This window comes from Alosa alosa, chromosome 3 (genome assembly GCF_017589495.1).
Source record: "Alosa alosa isolate M-15738 ecotype Scorff River chromosome 3, AALO_Geno_1.1, whole genome shotgun sequence".
NCBI lineage: Eukaryota > Metazoa > Chordata > Actinopteri > Clupeiformes > Clupeidae > Alosa > Alosa alosa.
Genome location: NC_063191.1, coordinates 24,304,525 through 24,325,007, shown reverse-complemented (window position 1 = coordinate 24,325,007; position 20,483 = coordinate 24,304,525). Strand labels below are relative to the sequence as shown.

Genomic DNA, 20,483 nt, shown 5'->3' with positions numbered 1-20,483 from the left:
GCCCTGTTCCACCTGAAAATGCTGTTCATTGAATTCAGTTCAGCTTTCAACACCATCATCCCCTCCAAACTGATCACCAAACTCAGTGCACTGGGTATCAATACCTCCCTCTGTAACTGGATTGTGGACTTCCTAACCAACAGATGGCAGTCTATATTAGGTTAAATAAACAACTCCTCAACCGTCACCCTGAACACCGGTGTACTACCACAGGGCTGCGTGCTGAGCTCCTTCCTTTACTCTTTCTCCACCTACGACTGCACGCCTGCATGGCTCTAACACCATTGTCCAGTTTGCAGACGACAATACGGCGATTGGTCAGCAACAACGATGAGACGGTCTACACTCTACAGGTCCAGCATCTGGTCTAGTCCAGCATCTAACAATGTGGTGCACTGACAAGGCTCAAAGTCACTGGGTGTCACTGTCCACATCTCTGAGGACCTCCTCCCCACCCCACACACACACACACACAAGACCATTAGAGTGCATTGACATTATATGCTTGTAGATGCAGAATTTTAGACAGAAAAAGTTTTAGTTACTGCGATCGTGCACTGAGCACTGAGTAGTGACTGCACGGGCTAGTACCGCTCTTACAAGACGTCATAACGTCCCTTGCGTGTGGGTGTGACTGAGCGATTCTAGTAAGATGGCTGCGAAAAGGGAGAGTGATTGAGAAATCTGACCAACGTTTGTTTATGACTGGCACAGTACTGCGGTGGACAACTGGTCCGGAAGATTAATGATGTGAATGAGAGTCCTCTGCTGCCATTGGTTTATGTTTACCTTTTTTCAGGAAAAGGCACCTTGTCTGACGTGATGAGAATTGTATTTGCTAGCAGCCCTTCTTAGGCTGTTTATTCCGTAGAAATCACTGCTCGGCAACCCGAACGCTAAACGTTGAAAATACTGGAAATAAAGCAGGTGGGTGGCTTCATTTGTAACCAACGCTGAGATTTGTAGCATTGTAAGTAGTTGACAGTAACATTAGCGCTTTAAACATCTAACATTAGTAATATGTATGCTCCACTGCGACAGTTGACGGTTATGATGCCTGTTCAATCTAGTTCTAGAATTCTAATAGCAGTGGATGGTTTTGAACAGCCTTGCACTCGGCACTGGGATGTATTGCGTGGCGTGATAAATGTCATTTCGTTGGACCAGCTGTCTTTTTAGTTTGCTACAGGGACATAAACAACAGTAGCTAATGACACGTTGTTTACCTAGTTATAGATAACATTACATACTTGATCATAATAATCTCCCCATAAATCATCAATGTTACTTCCATTTGATTTGGTTAACATTAGCCACCTAGCGATAGCATGTTTTATCTCTGAGTTAGCCGGTGTATGGTTGTGGTAGGCTAAATAACACCACCGTCCGGATAACTTTTAGCCATTGTAACATCAATGTTATTGGGTGAAATAGATTAGATTAGGTCGAATAAGGTTTACTAAATACATAGACATTGTCAGGCAGATGTGGTGGTGAATTTAAGTTACCTTAATTTAAATTACCTGGGAGCATAACGTTACATCAAATGCATTCTATTAATGTTAACGTTACCTCCATAGATATATGGCTAGTTGGCTACCTAGTAGTTAGCTATCAGCTAGCTACTGGCTAATTGCAGTGTGTGAAGTAATTATTTATTGCATCGATGTGTTGCTTCTTCTGGCCTAAAGTGAATAATGTCTAATGGATTACGTTAGCTCTTTAGCTAGCGAGTTAATTAGCTTATAAGGGTTGATTTTTTTGCACACAAGCCTTGCATGATGAATAGCTTGAAATTCTCCCAAATATTGGATAATACTCATCAGTAAAAGGGTGTAAGTTGGCTCGTTGATTATAACTATACTTTATATGAGTTTAATGGTTCGTCGACTAATCTTGTGTAAATGGTCATGTAATGGTCCGAAACAAATCACTGCTACCTAGCTTTGCACCACCTTGGTCTTGGTGCCATATCCAGCTATCGATAGCCAACGCTTTTTATATTCTCACCTTCAAGACACACACCTCTTAAATACATAGGCTACATTCTTCTGTAACTGTCAAGTTAAAACTTGCGTGAAGTAACCATACAGGAGCAACGTTAGATTAATTTCGGTAGTTTTGTCTACTGGAAACCAGTCACTGCCAAGAAGGAAGATAACAATTAGTTAGCTTGCTACTACCGGTAACGTGTAAGTTATGCAGACTGAACGCGAGGGCGTTAGAATAATATATATAGCGATGTATTGACCAACTACTAATGAGACTAATATGATATATATTGCGATGTATTTACCAATTGTTAATGTTAAGTTGTGTTTCCTGATCCCGAGAAGAAGGATATAGGGATTTGTGAGACCTTAATGATAGAAGTGTTTTTATTGCATTTCTCTTGTCACATCTTTGTTTGCTATCACGAGACACTGCAATTTAGTGCTTGCCCAACTGAACTTTGCACCTGTACAACAGCTTAAGGGAGTGGAAAGAATGTGACCTGTAAACAGAAACCTATGTCTATCTAAACCTGTAATATATTCACCTAGAGTTTTGCTACAGTGTCCAGCTGTCATCATTGTGGGGAATAATATAACTTGCAAGCATGACTATGTATTTTCTTGCTGAACACATGCATTATTGTAACAGAAATTCCTCCTCGGAAGAATTATTTTAAGACAGATGCAACAGTTCACAGAGAAATCATCTTGTCTTTCATCATCAATCATTAAGCATATAGTGTCAGATGATTGGTTGACATTTCATATCAAAATTGCCCAGTTATTCTTACCTCCCTACAACAATGCCTTGCAAGTGTCCTGATGACAAGAAAACTAGACAATTTAAGCTACACTCTGATAAGAATAAAGGGAAGGAGCAATCTTTGCACAATTATTTGAACATAAATCTTTCAAAATTCATAACCGTCAAATCAATTAATGTCCATGCGTATGGCATTAGCCTAGCCTATGCATTAGACTGCTTTTATTTCTGGCAACTTGCACAAAGCAAAGGCCAAATATCCTGTCACACAACCTCTGCAGAGCAGTAACATCAGTATCGTAACACCCCCAATTATCACCACTTTTGTTCAGAAATTCTAAAACAACGATGTTTTTTAACACTTCAGAATAACATTTGCTAAATTAAGCTGACATTTTTCAGTAGCCATAGGTGTGTAGATTTGAACAAAATCTGGTTTGTTTGTTAACGGGAGCATTTACTGCCTGAAATATCCGATTTTGTTTAGCACGCTCGGAGTTATAGTGCTGGCCTGATGGGTCGCCTATTTACACCGTTTCAACGGCACATGAACGGTTAGACCGAGAATTCTCGTCGTGAAATTAAAATTCCACTGGAGCTCCAAGCGGTTGTGTACACGCAGCCTTACAACACTGTCTTTGAGTCACGGTAAAATGTCATTTTTGGTACATAGCTAATTTAGATACACCTATGGTGTGGGTGGTTGCGTTTCTTTAGGAGTCTGCTGTCTTGGTTTGTATAGAAATTGATATTAAGTGACGCATACACGCAAGACGGTGGAAATACGGGACCGACGGTAATAGGGGGAGTTCCGATAGACGGTTTGAAACCAATGTAGAAAAGGATATTTTTTTAAGGCATGTGTCCTGAAAGTCCATCAACTGCTTTATTCAGGGCTATAGTGGGTGCTTAAACATTTGGCAGTGCTCTACAGAAGATTGTGTTGTGATGTCTTCCTTCAATTGCAGGCAGGTCTGTTGTTTAATCACGTGTTACTACTGTAGAAGAGAAAGACAAATCAAACTGTCAGGATATCAGCAATATCAGTGTTGTCTGAGAATGCCTTTAAAGATGCATATTTGTCTTGTAGTTGGTCTGTTGCAGTAGTATAAAATTCACTCTACTTTTGCGTCATTGACCAGGTGAGCTGGACACCTGGCTAATGATTCATTATAGCTGGGGGGCGGAAGTGACTGTCTCTGTTCCAGCAAGCTTGCCTCTTTCTAAGCTTGCCTTTTCTCTCACTCTTACTACTATGCATGCATTTGTCCAGTGTAAAATCAGGAAGTTGGCTTTAGTAAAGCGGTCCAACTTGGTCATCATTCCATGACTCACTGGTTTACACTAATTTAAAGGTCAGTGCTGCTGTCAGAATTGAATTGACATTACTTTCATGTGTGTTTTATTATTAGCTTTGTGTTAGTCATAGTTTCCCTAGCACAGAGTGGTGGTGGTGATGTGAAGTTTTGCTTTCTCTGAATTCAAACTACTAAGCTTCCTGGGACCGTTACTATTGAGACAGCTTTGAATTGCTTATTTTTCTCCCTTTGGGCTTTAGTCATGTGCTTTCATGGATTCCTTCTGGCTGGTGTTTAGGTGGCATGGTAAATAGACTGTGTACTTCTCTGTCCTGGTAACGCAGTAGTCTTACTGCCTGGCCAACAAAAAGATAAATGTGAAAGTTGAACTTCAAAAAGTCTTCTCCAGACATCCATTGTTTTTCAGATCAGGATGCTGTGGTGGCCAATTCGCATGAAAATTATCATGCTCCCTGAACCACAATTTCACATATTTGAACATTTGAGCATTTTCACATTCATCCTGATGAAATCCTGCATTGTCATCCTGGAATATGCCCCTGGAATATGCTGTCATTGATGGAACAGCCTAATCATTCAGTCTATTCAGATAGTTCGCTGACTTTTTATTGCCGGCTAACATTGCTTTGGCTAGACCTGAAGCAACTCCAGAGCATTTACTTATTTAAATGAACTTTGACTCCCTTTTGGTATAATGTCAGGGTCATTTAGGCCTAGTGCATCTTTGCAAGACTGTAACCCACAACCTTGTTGCTTTTTCCATCCATATCCATATCCATGTCTTGCTTTCTAGTAGTGTGTGAGTGCAAGTGAATTCTCCATCCTCAAGTGCTGGTGCCTCGTAGTGGTCTCAACAAGCTCACAGTTGAATAAACAAATCGTAACACAACACAAGGAAGCGCCTGTGCCTTCATGGCCTCTAGTCACTGAGCTGGAAAAATAAATGTGTTCCACTGCTTCAGGGATCTCACAATGGTGAAAAAAGCCCCTTCTTCTCCACATTAGAAAGGGAATGGCTGTCACAAGAAGATTTAAGTGAATGGAAACTTGGGACAAGTTGATGGACTGTTCTTTTGGCTAAGCAGAGTATCATTGGTGGAGCTTAGTCTTGATGCCAGAGCGTTGCACCGGTGTTTTGGGTGAAGGTGTTTTATCTTTTTAAAAAAAAGTTAGTCACACAAACACTGGGTTGTGGCGTTCAAATCAGACCTTAGCGTTACACAGAAATAATTTAGGAGAATATTATTATGAAATTACAAAATGGAATGAAAAAGCCACATGGAGTTACTTGTTGGGTTTGAAGATAAGGAACTAGAGCAGAGGAGTTTTCCATCAACCTCTCTTAATAGAAATAGCCTGGCTTGAACCAGCATAGACTTTCACTTGGGGCTGAAACCGTTCCATTAACTCAAGTTAACTGCATCTTGTCGTAAACTACATTTTTTCTCTTTTACTTTCTGAACCCGGGATGTCTGTTTATAGTTTATAATAGGCAACTATCTGCCATAAAGTCTCGTAGTTCTGTCAACGTTTTTGTGAAATAATTATCTGAAATGCAATGGCTTCAATTTGTGACTTAATATTTATTAAATTTATATTTTGGTGATGTGATGACATCATAAAAGTGCAAAACAATCAATAGAGCCTCTGACTGGTGCTGATTTAGTAATTTGCCCAGACTTGTTGTGATCAGAATATTGAGATTCAGGAAGATGATCCAGTGCAAGGAGTAACCTCAAGTTTCTTGAGAACTTTAGTTATCCAATCGGAACACATGGAACCGGTTAAGTGGTTGGGTTTCCCTGCAGCATTGCTCAATCTGGACATGCATTGACGATGTCAGAGACTTGTATCCACTTTGTACTCCTTGACAAGTTCAGTTGTGACTTTTTGAGTGCATCTCTGATACAGTATTTAGGCGATGAGATGTAACAGGCAGGTCGGCATAGTTGATCTGTTGACTGTAGGTTTATGGCATGTCTCGTAGGCAGAGATGAGCTGTTGCTCTCAAACACTGTCCACTTACAGTAATCAACAGAGTCAGTGTCTTGATGAAGGAATAGATTAAATAGACAGATATGGAATGTTTGCAAAGTGAAATCATGCTCGATTTAAGGAGTATTTTTAGTACTTTCAAAATACAAAAATACAGTATTTTATTTTGATACATGGTGTGGCTAATGTATTTTGTAGTTTATTTTGACTTAAAATTAGGGTATTTGATCTATTTTAAAATACATTTTTATTACATATTTTTGTCCATCCCTGCCAGGCAGCTACAGTGCTACACTCTTCAATTCATTTACAAAATTATTTATTCAAATTTTCATCTTTTAAATCATGCCCCCCAGGGTGTAGTACTGTATCTGCTTGGCTTCTCGGCTGCAGCGGTTTTCTGAAGGAGAACATAAGTCATTAACCCTTTCTGCCTCATTGACTCCTGAATCTGGCCAGCCGGTCACTTTAGAATGTTGAAAAAGAGAGAATATTTCTCAGACACTGCCTGAAATAGGGCACAAATATTCCCCTAGATGGGTGATTGGAGAGTTGTTCAAATTGATGACATCATCAAAGATGGACTTTCCATTAATTAACATCTCCTGTTCTTCAGCAAACCAAGGTTATACATAAAGTGTTTGTACAGCTTTAACATTGTGGAACACTTACATTCCAAAACACACTGGCTCTATTTAAAGATTCAACAACCATTTCCATTGATTCAAAGGGCCAAAATGAAAAAGAATAGACACCAAATTTGCAACAAACCAGAATAAAAGAATGTTCCTCAACAACGCAAGATTCTAAAATGCTGCGCGTCGGGGTCCAGTTCGCCCTGTCGGGACCTATTTCCCGATAATGACCGGCGTTCTATACATTATCCCTTACTTAAATGGGATCAGATATTATTTAGAATGCTTATTCTACAACATTCTAATTAGTTTTCCAAAATCTCCACTCTGGCCGGAGTTTTTAAAAACTCTAAAACCTCTGTTTGCGTCTAAATGACAGGGTCAAACGCAGAAAAAAATCACCGTTTGCATCGTTTTGTTGTCGTCTAAACACCACCTTATTCTACAACATTCTAATTACAGTTCTGTCAGTATTTGCTGAAGGATAATACATAAAAACAACCCTCATTTTAACATACATGTATTTCCACCAACTGGATTTTTTTTATTGAAAATAAATTCTGTTGCAATCAGTTTTGGGTCAGACCTTACTTTGCCTGGACTACATAGTTACCAAGCTGGAATTCACGTAAACTACACTAATGGAACAGAACTCTCACTAAAATTAGCGAGGCTTATCGAAATAAGGTTGATGAAATACTCCCAGGTCGAGGTTGATGGAATACTCCCAGGTCTATCTCATTTCTGAACACAATGTACTGAAAGCTTCTGTCAACATAAACACCAAGCATCAACCTGTGTTTGTGTGGGTTTGCATTTTGGAACATTTATCTGTTGCCATCAGAACAGAAACGAGCAAGCATGTTTTTGTTTACGTAAAGACACCAGCTATTATCCTACATTCTATTCAAATCAGACTCTATCGATTCTCCCCCTGCAGGATACTGACGACCGCAAGCGCCGGAGCACAGGCGAGAGCAGAGGCGTGCAGCACGTTACTGAGAGTCCTGGAGGGACTGGAGTTATGACTCAGAGCCCCTGAGACGCCATGGAGCTTTAGCTCGCCCAACCAAACCTCAGTTCAAGTAAGAGCATGTTTGTTTCTCTCTCTCACTCACTCACTCACACACACACACACACACACACACACTAGCACTGGCACATAGACATAACCTTTTTCTTTCTTTGTCCCGCACACAAACACACTCACAAGCAGTAAGGACGCTGAAGGTGCCCTACTCGGCACTAAAATCTGTCCTCTTCTCCTGAGACTGGGGGTGATGGTGAAGGTTGTTTTATCAGTGAGATCAGCCTATGTGTGCATGTGTGTGTTCTCAGTCCAGCTCCCATAGTGGTCATAAGGAAGAGATCTGGATCACAGGCCAGTGCTTCACGCACACTAAGCATATTAGTGATTTGAACTACAAGCTTTCCGCTGGGAATTACCTTGTAAATCCCGTTGTTGACTGCTGTCAAATATACTGCTGAAACCATAATACTACTGTTAGGTTGTCAACTCCTAATCTCTGCTATATCCCCACTTTTTGAGTCATCAGTCTATGTCTTTCAAGAAAAGATTAAGAGAAATGGGTTTAGGGTGACCTTTAGAGTAAACTAAGCACTGATATGGGTCCATTTTGTTAGTCATGATTGTGTCTGTTTGCCAGCCGTTGTTGCTGACGGTTCAACCTCTTCCCCTGTTGTGTCAGAGCAGTCCGGATGAGTGAAACAGCATGATGAAGGCGCTTTTTTTCATGTGCCTCAGTACTTGGTGTGGAAGTTACTTAATATGTTCTTCTTTTTAAGACAGAAACACTCATACAACTAATAGGCTATATTGTGTGTGAGTGTAAGAGGTCAGCTGGTTATGACCTGACACAGCTGATTAGCTCAGAAGTCAGGTGAAGGTTGAAAGGTCACAGAAAGGCACATGTGTAATCAGGGTTCCAGAAACCCTGTATTACTCAGCTGTGTGTGTGTGTGTGTGTGTGTGTGTGCACCTCTTGAGGTTCCCAGGACCATTATGTGTCATACTGTCTGACCTCAAGAGCCTTTGCTATAAATACTGTATGTACACACACATACACCCATGGCTCTTCTCTGATATGGGAAACTTGACCATGCCGCAGCTAGGAAAGAAATTGACTCGCCAGCTCTGTTTACACACATTTTCCAAGCCCTTGGCTTCGTCGATTTGTTTGTTTGCTTGCACTAAGTGGGCAGTGTTTCTCAGTTCAAACATGGGTCATGCCACTCGCAGAGACGAATTGATTGCGGTTTGTCTGTTTGGGTCAGCTTTTCATATAATTTTTTTTTCTGCACTCGTATCTGCGTTAGTACAAAGTGTTAGTGTTAGTGTTGCACTGTTTCTCTGTAAATGATTGGGAGGGTCTTGGGATTGTGATCGTTTTCCTCGTCTGTTTTAGCAGACTGGACTCCACCCGCTCGGGTCGGCTTGAGCTCCTTAGAGATGATGTCAGTTCGGCCTCTCCTAGGGAAGGAAGCCTACAGTCATGTGAGATTCCAGGAAGTTTTTGGGGATGGCAGGGTGGAGTCGTCCACATGCCATTCTGCCGTTTAGATTCCATGTCTGTTGTTCCAGGCTTCCCGAGAAATCAAAACATGCCTGTTCCTTCTCAAAAGTAGTTCTCAGAGGTGGCAGAGTTCAGGCTTTTCCCCCCTCAGTCCACATTTAAACTTCAACGTAAATTTGGTCTGTGTTTTTCTCTTCAGCCAATTTTACCGGCACAATGTAACATATCTTTTTTTTTTGAAGGGCTGAATCTTATCCAGTATGTCAACAAACAGTTCAGCATAAAGCTAATTTTAGTTGTAAGAAGTAAAATGTGAGTTTGGGCCCAGTAGTTTGGTGCCCATCATCTGCTTTTGATTGCCTGTCCATGGTGTGTAGTGGAGAGATTGTCTCATGTTCCTTGAGCCTGGTCTCTGTGTTTTCTCTCTCTCTCTCTCTCTCTCTCTCTCTCTCTCTCTCTCTCTCTCTCTCTCAACATATTTTGATCAAAACCAATTTTAACAAAAACAACAATTTTATCACCAAAATTCCATAGTTGATGTTTTTAGTAAGGTCCCACCTTTTGAAGGTTTTAGAATATCTTACTAGCGTAGATTTTAAAAACATATTTAAGCTTCTCTAACACACAATGCTCTGACCATTAAATAGCCTTAGTTACTGAAATGGCCTTAAATTAAACAAACAAACTCTCTTTCTCTTTCTTTCTCTGTCTCTCTCTGTCTCTCTCCCTCTCTCTCTCCCTCCCTTCCTCCCTCTCTCTTTATTTCTCTCTCTTTATTTCTCTCTCTCTTGCTCGGCTCTGGGGGGTAGCAGGGTTTGGAGGGTCTGCTTAAGGATCTCTGTTACATATTATTGCTGGGTGGGAGGCTTTTGAGTGTTTTCACTCTCAGGAAGTGTTCTGACATCACAGGAAGTTTGAGGTGAAAGTCTTGAGCTCTTCCTGTGATGGGATCAGTGTAATCTCACCGTGGGTGTCGATCTAAACTGTATGTTTTCGCTGAAGCTGTCCTCTAATGTGTGGGGATATTGATTATTCTGTTGATGGTACCGGTAAGTTATTTTCTGCAGAGGAAAGTCATGGTTTCTGGTTTTTCGCTGGACATGAATAGGGTCAGTGTTTATGTGTGAGCTGTTGGTATGTGGACACATGTATAGATTACATGACTGATAACTGCTATATCCTGCTGTAGTGCTTTATAATCTTAGTTACTATGATATGAATAAAATATTGACTCCTAAGCACTTAGATCAGTGATTTTAAAAGACTTATCTACTGTCTTTGGTGAGAGCTGTTCATTTACTCTCAATGTGGACTGAATTAATCTCTCTCTCTCTCTCTCTCTCTCTCTCTCTCTCCCTGCAGGAGTGTGTCTGTCTGAGAATGGAGTGGTGCAGGCTGCAGGCTGGATGACAGGGTCTGCAGGGATCTCTGACCGCCCTCACCCCCCCCCTCCTCACACCACCTGATCGCCTGCGCGCCGCCCCGTCTCTGTGCTGACGGGGATCCGGAGAGACGGCCACACACACACCTTCCTCCTCCCCCCCCTGCCTCCCCTCGGGCCACAGCATTGCACACTCCAGGGCAACCGTTCCTCCCCCTTTCTCTTTTCTCACCCCTCCGCCTGTGTAGGAGGACACTCCACCCCTCTTATTTTGGGGGTTTCCCTCTCCACCGTTCCCGAGCCCCCCCTCCCCTCCCTTCCTCCCCTCCTTTTCTCCCCCTGTTCTCTCCTTCCCTCTCTTCCTCATTTCCCCTCTTCTCTGATCCTCTCCTCTCTCCCTCTCTCCCCCCTCGGTGAGCGTGTGAGGGCAGAATGAGCTGGTTAAGTCGGCTGAACCCGCGGGCCGCCGGCTCTAGGTCGGGCCGAAACGCTGCCCCCTCCAGCCCCTGCACCGCTGACCCGGAGACCTGCCTCATGGTCTTCCAGAACCACTGGAGACAGGTGAGGATGGACAACTCAAATGAGCCCCTGTATTTGGGTCTGTGGTTTTTCCTTCTCTGCTTAGCACACTTTGTTTGCCCATGTTTTTGCCTAGGTGTATTTTCTCAACTCTCACTAGCTCAGTCCTATTCGCTTTCAATTTCAATATAATACGCTTTATTGGCATTACCATTTAAAAGGAAACTGTTGCTAAAGCATAACACATACAATACAGAAATATAGAGAACTTCAAAAAAGTTCTCTTTCTCTCAGTCTCAGTCTCTTCCCCATACTCACGTGAACATAATCTTTCTATTTCATCCTTTTCTTATGCTAAAACCAGTTAACCTTGTTGGCCATTTAACATTGCAGTGGATTCTTACAGTTGTTTTGGGTGTTGTCTTGATGTAGAAACGCTTGTGCCAACTTGCTATTTCGCTTGTTTATCTGTACACACAGATTAAGCCACTGTCAGATATTATTGATCTGTGTGTGTGTGTGTGAAACTGCATCTCAGTGTGTGGTCCCCAGAGTTGTAGGACACGTGAGATCTACACCCTTCTGGGTGATCATTACGCAGCTAGTTTTCACACACTCCAAACAGGGACAGGTTCCAAGTAGTGTGTGAATGGGTTTTCCAGTGACGAAAGCAGAGCTTTGTCTAGTGCACTGCTCTTCACAGTCCATGTCACTAGTGGAACACATAGTTCGATAGATAGATAGATACTTTATTGATCCCCAGGGGTTGTAAGGCAACTATGTAATACATAGTTGAAAAGGGAAATACATGTTGCAAAGGGAAAGGATCAATGTTTTGGTTCATAGTTGCAAAGAATGGAAAGGCAATTTTGTTCATGTAACACAATTCATACACATTGCTTGCACTTCATGCTTTACAAATGAGCAGATAAAGGAACATCAAACATGAAGTTGAAGTATAGATTGAACTGAAATATTCTCTCTCTCTCTCTCTCTCTCTCTCTCAGGTGTCGTGGGTGCTGGAGCAGAAGGACTCAATGTCCAGTGGCGCTGACGACTTGACTGCCGTGAGGAACCACACTGACCAGATGCTGTGCCTGCTGGCCGAGGAGCGGCCCCAGGACCTCGACCCAGAGGTTCTCTCTTCCTCTTCCTCGTCCTCCTCCTCTTCCTCTGCGGCCGTCTCCATGGGGCCCATCTTGGAGTTTGTGGTGTCCGAGCGGGTCCTGGAGCGGCTGGTGGAGTGGCACGTGAGCCGCGGCCTGGACCCCGACAGCCAGGGGGCGCTGCTCAAGCTGTTTGAGATGCTGATCGGCCAGTCCCAGCAGCCCCTGCTCCAGCACATGGCCGTGCTGCAGCCGCTGCTCTGCCTGCTGGCCACCTGCGCCGACCCCCAGCTGGGCTGCCCGCCCGCCCTCGAGGCCAGCCTCGTGCTCCTGCTCAACCAGGTGAGCCAAGAGCCTCCACTCGAGGGGAAAGGGCTTTTATTTGATCTAGTTCTATGGCTATGTTATGCTGTTGGTGTTACTGACTGTGCTGACGAGCAGGGTTGCGTTTCCCAAAACCATAGTTGCTAACCTGTTAGCAACTTAGTTGTTTGGCAATGGGAAATTGCATTACAACCAACAAAGTTGCTAGCTTAGTTAGCAACTATGGTTTTAGGAAATATGATGTGACTGTGCTGTCGTTCTGAATGAGGGCTCTGAATATTTGCAGACTGTGTATCTCCTGCTTTCAAAGCATATTTCTGTTACTCTGTCTGTTCTTTTCAACTTCTTCGTCTTCCCCTTCTCTTCATTTCTGACACTTCTCCTCCTCCTCCTCCTCCTCAGGTGTGTGTGTGCACAGCGCGGGAGCCCAAGGTGTTGGAGCTCTTGTTCCAAGCGACGCCGGCCCCTCAGGGTCCCACCAACCTGCTCATCTTCTCCCTGCTGGTGCCCTTCATCCACCGGCACGGCGCCATCGGCCAGCAGGCCCGCGACGCCCTGCTGCTCGTCATGGCAACGTCCGCCAGCAACCAGGCCGTGGCCCAGTACATCACCGAAAACTCCTACTTCTGCCCGGTACCAGCTCTCGCCTGCTCCGTCTCCCTCTATACCTCTTACTCTCTCTCTCCCTCATACACACAACCTGCACTGATGATCAGAAGACCTTTTGGACACCTCTCCGAATTGCATGTTTTTCAAGTCCGCTTTAGCATTTGTTATGTATACTACGAACTGCTGCATTAGCTGGATGTGAAGTGGGGGCCTTACCTGAATGAAATCAGCGATTGGTTGTGTACTGAGGCTACTGGTTGCTATTATCTTCTTTAATGAAATACATTACTGTAATGTAATGTAGCTATGAGGGAAGGCATGGGGATTGAAGCTGTGTATTGTCATCATGCTTTCAGCCATTTATATTCAGTGTGCAAGCCAACTATGGAGATTCATAAGTGTAGCATATCATATTTGGCAGGCGCTACTGTCATCAACACGATTCAGCCTGGCAACAGGTCTATTTATTTCTGCATTCTTCAGATTGCAACACTAAATGCTGAGCATGTTCTCTGTGAAACGAGAAGTCTGAGAACCTTTTCTCTCACATAGAGCGATTGCTGCAAATGTGAGTGAGTAATGTCTACATGCAATCTGAAGATCTCCTTATTTCCCTAGATGTCCCTGAGGAAGACCACTGTTTTGAGTTGTGAGGGTGAAGGGTCACTGGTGTTGGTGGACTTGGCTTGGGGCTAACACAAGGAATAAAGCTCAGTGGGTGAATTAGAACGATTGTGATCACTGAATCGTTGAGTTTTGAATCGATCCATGGAGTCGGCCAGGGTTTTATGCTAAGATTGCAGGAATTCCACACCTGTTACTGGGACTGTTGTCTTGTATGTTGCCTGTATGTTGTCCCACCAGAAGCATAATATGCTGTGTGTGTGCGTGTCATGGCCGTTGTGCTGCGGGATAGAAAACACAGGCTCAGTGTGTGTCTGGGTCGTGCTGTGTCTCTGCGGAGGCTATGTGGACAGAGAGCGCCTGTCTTGAGCACTGATGCCACAGTGTGTGTGGGCGTGGGTACGCATGAGAGAGAGAAGTGGCATGAGCTGGCACTCTGTCGGGCCGCACAGGCGGCCATTGTGCTCCGGGTGGACGGCTGCTGTGGTGGCGCTGTGCCTTTGCCATGCCCACACGAGCAGCCACGGTCCAGAGACAACGGCCGAATGTTTCCACCAGCAAGAGGCTTGGCCTGAGGGGCTTTGTAAACATTTTGTTGTTCGTGGAAGCCGTCCTCTCTTCGTCGGTTTCTTTCCCTCCCTGCCCCAACCCAAGCTGCTCCATGTCCTTTGCCTCTCCTTCAGTCTCTTTCACACTCCTCTCCCCCTCTCTTCTCTTACCCATTAAATATTAGATAAGGTCGGATCTGACCTACTTAGGCCGCCGACCAGCCGAGGTGCCATCTTGGATGAATGTGTGCCACCCCTTCTTCCTCTCTCCATTCTCCATCTCTCTCTCTCTCTCTCTCTCTCTCTCTCTCTCTCTCTCTCTCTCTCTCTCTCCCTCCCTCCCTGTGTTCCTGTACTTGTCCTGCTCTCCTCGATGTTTTGAACAATTTTTTTTACTCTTTCTTCCTCTTCTTATCTTTCCTCCCCCTCCAGTCCCCCTGGTTCTTTGTTTTCCAGCCGTAGCACTAGCAGCTCCTATCACTGGCTCTGTCTCCCACTTTGATCTTTGCCCATCCTCGCTGCAATCACTGCGCACGTTTGAATTGCTCCTTGATCCGTCTCTCCGCCTCCACTCATGAGACGGAGGCAGAGGCGGTGGGTTGGGGGGGGGCGTGTTTGTGTGTTCGCTTGTCCTCCCCCCACCAATATCTCTGCAGGGGCGCTAGGCTTCAGCTTCAGTAATCTAGGGCCTGCTTGCTTGCCTGCCTGTCTGCGTGTCTGACTGTGCAGCCCTCCTATGGAGAACACAGAGGCCTTTCCCCTGCCCCTTGGATGCTCTGAGGTGCTGCTGCAAACCCAGTTCCCATCAGCTCATTACTGTGACCATATCCTACCACACAAGGGAGGGAGCGCCAACCTCCAACCCTCTACACCTTCTCCCCTTCCTCCTCCTCATCGGTTGTCATGTGTCTGTAGCGGAGTGTGATCAGAAAGAACTTCATAGCGGGGCGTTTCTCTGATGCTGCTGGCCCAGGGTGCCTCCCTCTGCTCTCTCTCCGCTGCCAGCCTCTGCTCTGATGTGGCCCAGAGATGTGGGCCAGACAGCTGACAGGCCTAGAGAGACCTGAGGACTGCACGGTCTGCTTGAAGGCACGCCATTTACGTGTAGGAAGAGAGCTTGCAGAAATGTTTTGAGTTGTCTGTGTGTGTGTGAGGTTCTCATCAGTGCAATAAGGAGTAGGGTCAGGCTGTATGCCAGATTCATTTCATGAATGGATGGGCGTAGCAGCAGGATGAAGTGCTAGCCACAGTACGTCTTGTCTGATGCCAGACACAAGCGCGCACACACACACACACACACCCCGATGGCTGACCTGTCTCACTGGTTACTGGGGCCCTGTCTCACTGGTGACCTGTCCTCTCCAGGTTCTGGCCACGGGCCTGAGCGCTCTCTACTCGTCGCTGCCGCGGAAGATTGAGGTGCGCGGGGACGACTGGCACGCCCTGAGGCGCGAGGACTGGATGGGCGTGTCCTCACTGGTCCTTTTCATGAACTCGCTGGAGTTCTGCAACGCTGTGGTGCAGGTACGTAAACAAGAGCTCTCATTCATGCACATCAACTTGGACAGAATTAGCATGTTTCTCAGGATCTGTTTCTCTGTTTGTGAACAGCGGACATTTACTCTAGCATGTCTGATGCCTTAAAGGTATTACTCTAGCGTGTCTGGAAAGGTACTCCAAAGCCTAATGTCATTTATGGGAAATGCGTCTGGACACACAAGCCACACAGAAGCTAATTTACGCTGCAAAATCATTTAACCAATTTACTCGCCAATTTACCCTGCAAAATCATTTAGCTAATTTAATAACATGAGCAACATGAGGACATGGGAGGTCCATGTATACAACTGCTGACTGTTGCTGATGACAGCCTCCCAAAGAGACATGTTGCATGGCCATGGACAAGGTAGCTTGTGCATACGTATGACAAGGAGTGAGACATCTTCTGTGTGGGCATCTCAAGGCAGGGAGTGGAGTGGAGACTGTACAGGGATTGTATTTCAGTAAGGCCTGATCACCGCACATCTCTCAAAAAAATGCATTTAGTCAGTTTTGTGATTGCATTTAAAAAGGCTCTTCCTACTGTTGATATTGAAAGCACAAGCCTGTTCACATTGTGTTAAAATGGACCTTTCAGTGAAATGCCATAGAGGACAAATGCTTTTCATTATGGCATGTTTACTGCAGATCCTTTAAGAAAAGGAATGCGTATGGCCACTGCACTGATTATATTGACTGAAGGCACAACTTGTACACAGATTGTGCCCTGCTTTGTGTCAATGGAATTGGCAATTATAGTTATCCCTGCCTAGTCTCACTGCAAGGTTACTGCTGTGGGAAGCTCGTTCATGATGCATTTTTTTTCACAATTAAACAAAGATGTAACAAAACTCACATCGGCTGCTGTGCTGCTGGTGTTTTGCCAAAAAATTGAGGACAACGCGATCAACCTGTGCGACATGAGAGAGACGAGTGATGGGCCCTAATAACTTGAGGAGTTCGATATGGAAGCACTTTGGGGTTTAGGGATATCAAACTATGGAGAACGACAAAGCGGTATGCAAACTGCAGTCGTGAGTTCTACGTAGGCGAAATTTGTTTTACATTTCTAATTGTAAACGCAGCCACGTTGAAGCCTGCAGTAATGTTTTTCACTGATGTTATGGCAGTCCACTCTGCTTATTGTTTTTTCGAGAATGTTGCACTCCTGTTTTGTCATTGTGCACGAAAGTTTGTGCCAAGAAATCATCAGAAATATTGCTGGCTTGTGCATCTTCAAGCGCCCCCTTTACGTTCGTCCTAATGCCTGTTAGTTGTTCGTGGATTGGCCTATATTTGGTGTTGAAAATTGAAACATCTTTAGACATGAAAAATCGATTTTACAATCGATTCAATGAACAATTATGTCTCAAGAATCGAACAGGATTTTTTCACAAAAGTGACAGCCCTAGCGTGCAGTGAGATTTTCAAATGCACGCTTGGTGCTGCCCCTCGAGTTGGGCCATTACATTGTTCGTGGCCAGACCCTTAATCTTTCTAGATTACCAGGGTCTGGAATCTCCAGGCTAGCATTTTGCAGTGGGACTATGTAATTAGGGCCCCAGGAGTCTCAGCACCAGGTCATGAGTTTAACCAGGTCATTACAAGCACACTCTGCTGTCTCCTGCGTATGTCCTGTTGGTGTGCACTCCTCTGAAGTGTGTTCTGTTGTCCTGTGTGTCCCTGCAGGTGTCTCACCCACTGGTGCGCACTCAGCTGCTTGATTACGTCCACAATGGCTTCCTGATTCCAGTCATGGGCCCCGCCCTTCACAAGGTACAGCCAATCATTGTGTTGCATATTCAGTGGGGTGCAGGGTGTAATTAGTGCTCTCTGCCAGAGTAGACAATTGTATCACAAAAGAAAAAATGAAAATGAACTAAATGAAAATATATTATAATAAATCGTTTAAATATAGTTATGACTTGTACTCAGCGAAGGAGAATATGAATATTGATAAAGGTGTTTTTTCTTTCACTCCACGAAGGTCTGTTCTGTTTTGTTGTTTTGTCTGTAATAAATGTCATTCAAAATGAGGATGCTTTATTTCTGTCCCCTTCTGTACCACATCCGCGTTTGCTGGCCTCAGTCATCTGTCGATGAGATGATCGCCAGCACGGCCTACCTGGACCTCTTCCTGCGCAGCGTCACGGAAACGTCCCTCCTCAAAACCTTCCTGCGTTTCATCCTGCTGCATCGCCACGACAACGACACCATCCTGGACACGCTGCTCACACGCATCAGCAGCAACTCGCGGGTCAGTCAGGAGCACACACACATACATACACTTTTCTTTCTCCCATTCATATTTTGACGACTTCTAATTCAAGATATGGGAGGTTTTATAGTAATGAGGCGAAGTTTAGATGTGTATTTTCCTTATTTGTGTGTCTGCAGTTGTGCATGGTCTCTCTCAGCCTCTTCAAGACACTGCTGTCCCTCAACTGTGAAGACCTCATGCTACAGCTCGTTCTCAGGTAGTGTGTGTGTGTGGTCTCGCTTCATTTAAAGGAACAGTATGTAAGATTGTGGCCAAAACTGGTACTGCAATCACTTTCAAATTACTGTAGAGTGGTGTATCCCCTCCCCCTCCCCCCTGACTGGCAGAGCTGGCAACCTGTATGCCTAATCACTACTGACTTTGTGATTAGTAGACAGGTGGAGGGTGGCACATCAGGACAAAACACAACATGACAACATCAACATTATTTGAGGGCTGCAACTTCACTTTTTAAATGACAATATCCTGGCTGGACTACTGTTTGAAATGAACATGATTTCTTAATGTCTAGTGACATATCAGGGCCATTTTATGATTAATTGAAATACATTTCTTACATACGGTTCCTTTAAACAGGGAAATGAAGTCTTTCAAACTGCTCACAATTACTCATATAGTTGATAATTATTGATTAGATTGATCAGATGTGTGTTATTAATTTACCTCTACAAACTGGCCACTTTTTTATGCTTTGGAAAGGTAAATCAAAGGCTCAATTAAAGCATTTGTATTCCAACCAAGTTATCCACAGTTCATCTGTACATGTGTGAAACAAGTGGTCCTCCATGATGAATAAACTTAAAAAGGGACAAAACCCCAGCAGTTTCAACCCACTTGGAATGACCTTCATCTGTTTCCCAAGGTGCCACCTAGTGGTGGCTGTATGTACTGTTGTATGTGTGTTTGCAGTGACGTGTGTTGTTGTGCTGTAGGTATCTGCTGCCATGCACACATGTGATGCTGAGTCAGAGGCGTGCGGTTAGGGAGACAGACATTTACGGCAAGTCCGCAGACAAGTTCCTCTCCCTCATCCCGGAGTGCTGCCGCCTCACAACAGTGCCATCTGGTGAGCGGGAGGATGAACCCGCCTTTTGGGGGAAAGGTGAGCTCGCATGAGAAATGCATGCACAATACCCATACATACACACTCTACTGACTGATGAGAACTGCTTCTGAGAAGAAGGGAAACTCACATGTGACTCTGCAGTGCCTCTCATGACTGTTTACAGAATGTGTGCAGAAAAAGGTTCCATTGAGGGACACAGTGTTCCAGTCATGTCTATGTGCACCACTCACCATTCTCTCGTTTTGCTTTTCTTTCTTTTGTCTCTTCAGTCCTGGGCAGCCCCAGCGCTGCTGAGTCTCCAGTCCACCCCAGACCCAGCACGCCGTCCCGTCTGGCCCTCTTCATCCGCCAGCAGAGTTCGGGCGGCGGCGGCGGCGGGTCGGCCAGCTCACCCACGAGCGCCGACCCCACGCCCTCCTCCCCCCGTGGGGCTCCGGCCGCCCCCCTCTCCCCCGACAGCCCCCTGCACCAGGCCCCGGGCTCCGCAGACGAGCCCAACGGGGAGTCGGGCTACCTGGACTACCTGCGGGATGCTCGGCGGGGCATCGAGGTGTGCTCCTGGGCCTGCCGCGACTGGTCAGCCCCCTACGACGGCGAGGACCCCTCTCCGAACCTGGCGCCGGCTCCCCCTCCCCCTCCCACCAGCCACCCCAGCCTGAGCCTGGTGCCCGAGCACTTCTCTCTCCAGGGCGGCCTGACCGGTGCGGCCAGTGCGGGCACGGGCTCAGGCGAGGCCGGCCAGAAGGAGCGGGCGGCGGTGGTGGCGGCGGCGCGTTCAGAGTGGAGCAGCTCGGAGCGCGATAGCGGCGAGTGGGATGTGACCATCAGCAAGAACTGCATCAGCCTGACACCGCGCAGCAAGAAGCGCAGCCTGCAGCGGGACCAGATGCCACTCAACACCGCCCCGCTGCACCTACCCACCGCTTCCTCCTCTTCCTCATCCTCAGCATCAGCAGCAGCAATGACAATGCCGACCTCCACTGTGTCCACTTCCACCCCTGCTCCCCCACACCAGGCCCTCTTTAACGGGACGGGCCGGGGGGACAGCTGCCCCGACCTTGCAGACGGGGGCATGGAGGTGAAGAAGGTGAAGCGGGACGTGGATTTGGACGCGAGCGTGAGCATGGGCGGCTCCGGCGCGGAGCCGGGCCAGAACGGTGCGGTGGGCGTGTGCGCCCCCGAGGCTTGCCTGCCGCTACAGGGAGGCGTGAGCTGTGTTGAGGACCGCGGTGGCCCCAGCGCCCTC

The 20,483-nt window shown here is 45.7% G+C and overlaps 1 protein-coding gene across 2 annotated transcripts in view; it reads left to right on the top strand.

Moving 5' to 3' along the window:
• The first annotated feature begins 509 nt into the window (after positions 1–509).
• fhip1b (FHF complex subunit HOOK interacting protein 1B) overlaps positions 510–20,483 on the top strand; it is a 24,121-nt gene continuing 4,147 nt past the window's right edge. For both annotated transcript variants that reach the window (XM_048239141.1, XM_048239140.1), the window contains exons 1-11: positions 510–927; positions 7,647–7,791; positions 10,603–11,182; positions 12,148–12,588; positions 12,973–13,203; positions 15,717–15,875; positions 17,580–17,666; positions 17,980–18,147; positions 18,288–18,367; positions 19,104–19,273; positions 19,507–20,483. The exon at positions 19,507–20,483 is cut by the window's right edge and continues 523 nt beyond it. In XM_048239141.1, coding sequence (XP_048095098.1) covers positions 11,054–11,182; positions 12,148–12,588; positions 12,973–13,203; positions 15,717–15,875; positions 17,580–17,666; positions 17,980–18,147; positions 18,288–18,367; positions 19,104–19,273; positions 19,507–20,483 — 2,442 coding nt within the window. In that variant the 5' untranslated portion in view covers positions 510–927; positions 7,647–7,791; positions 10,603–11,053. The remainder of the gene's footprint in view (positions 928–7,646; positions 7,792–10,602; positions 11,183–12,147; positions 12,589–12,972; positions 13,204–15,716; positions 15,876–17,579; positions 17,667–17,979; positions 18,148–18,287; positions 18,368–19,103; positions 19,274–19,506) is intronic.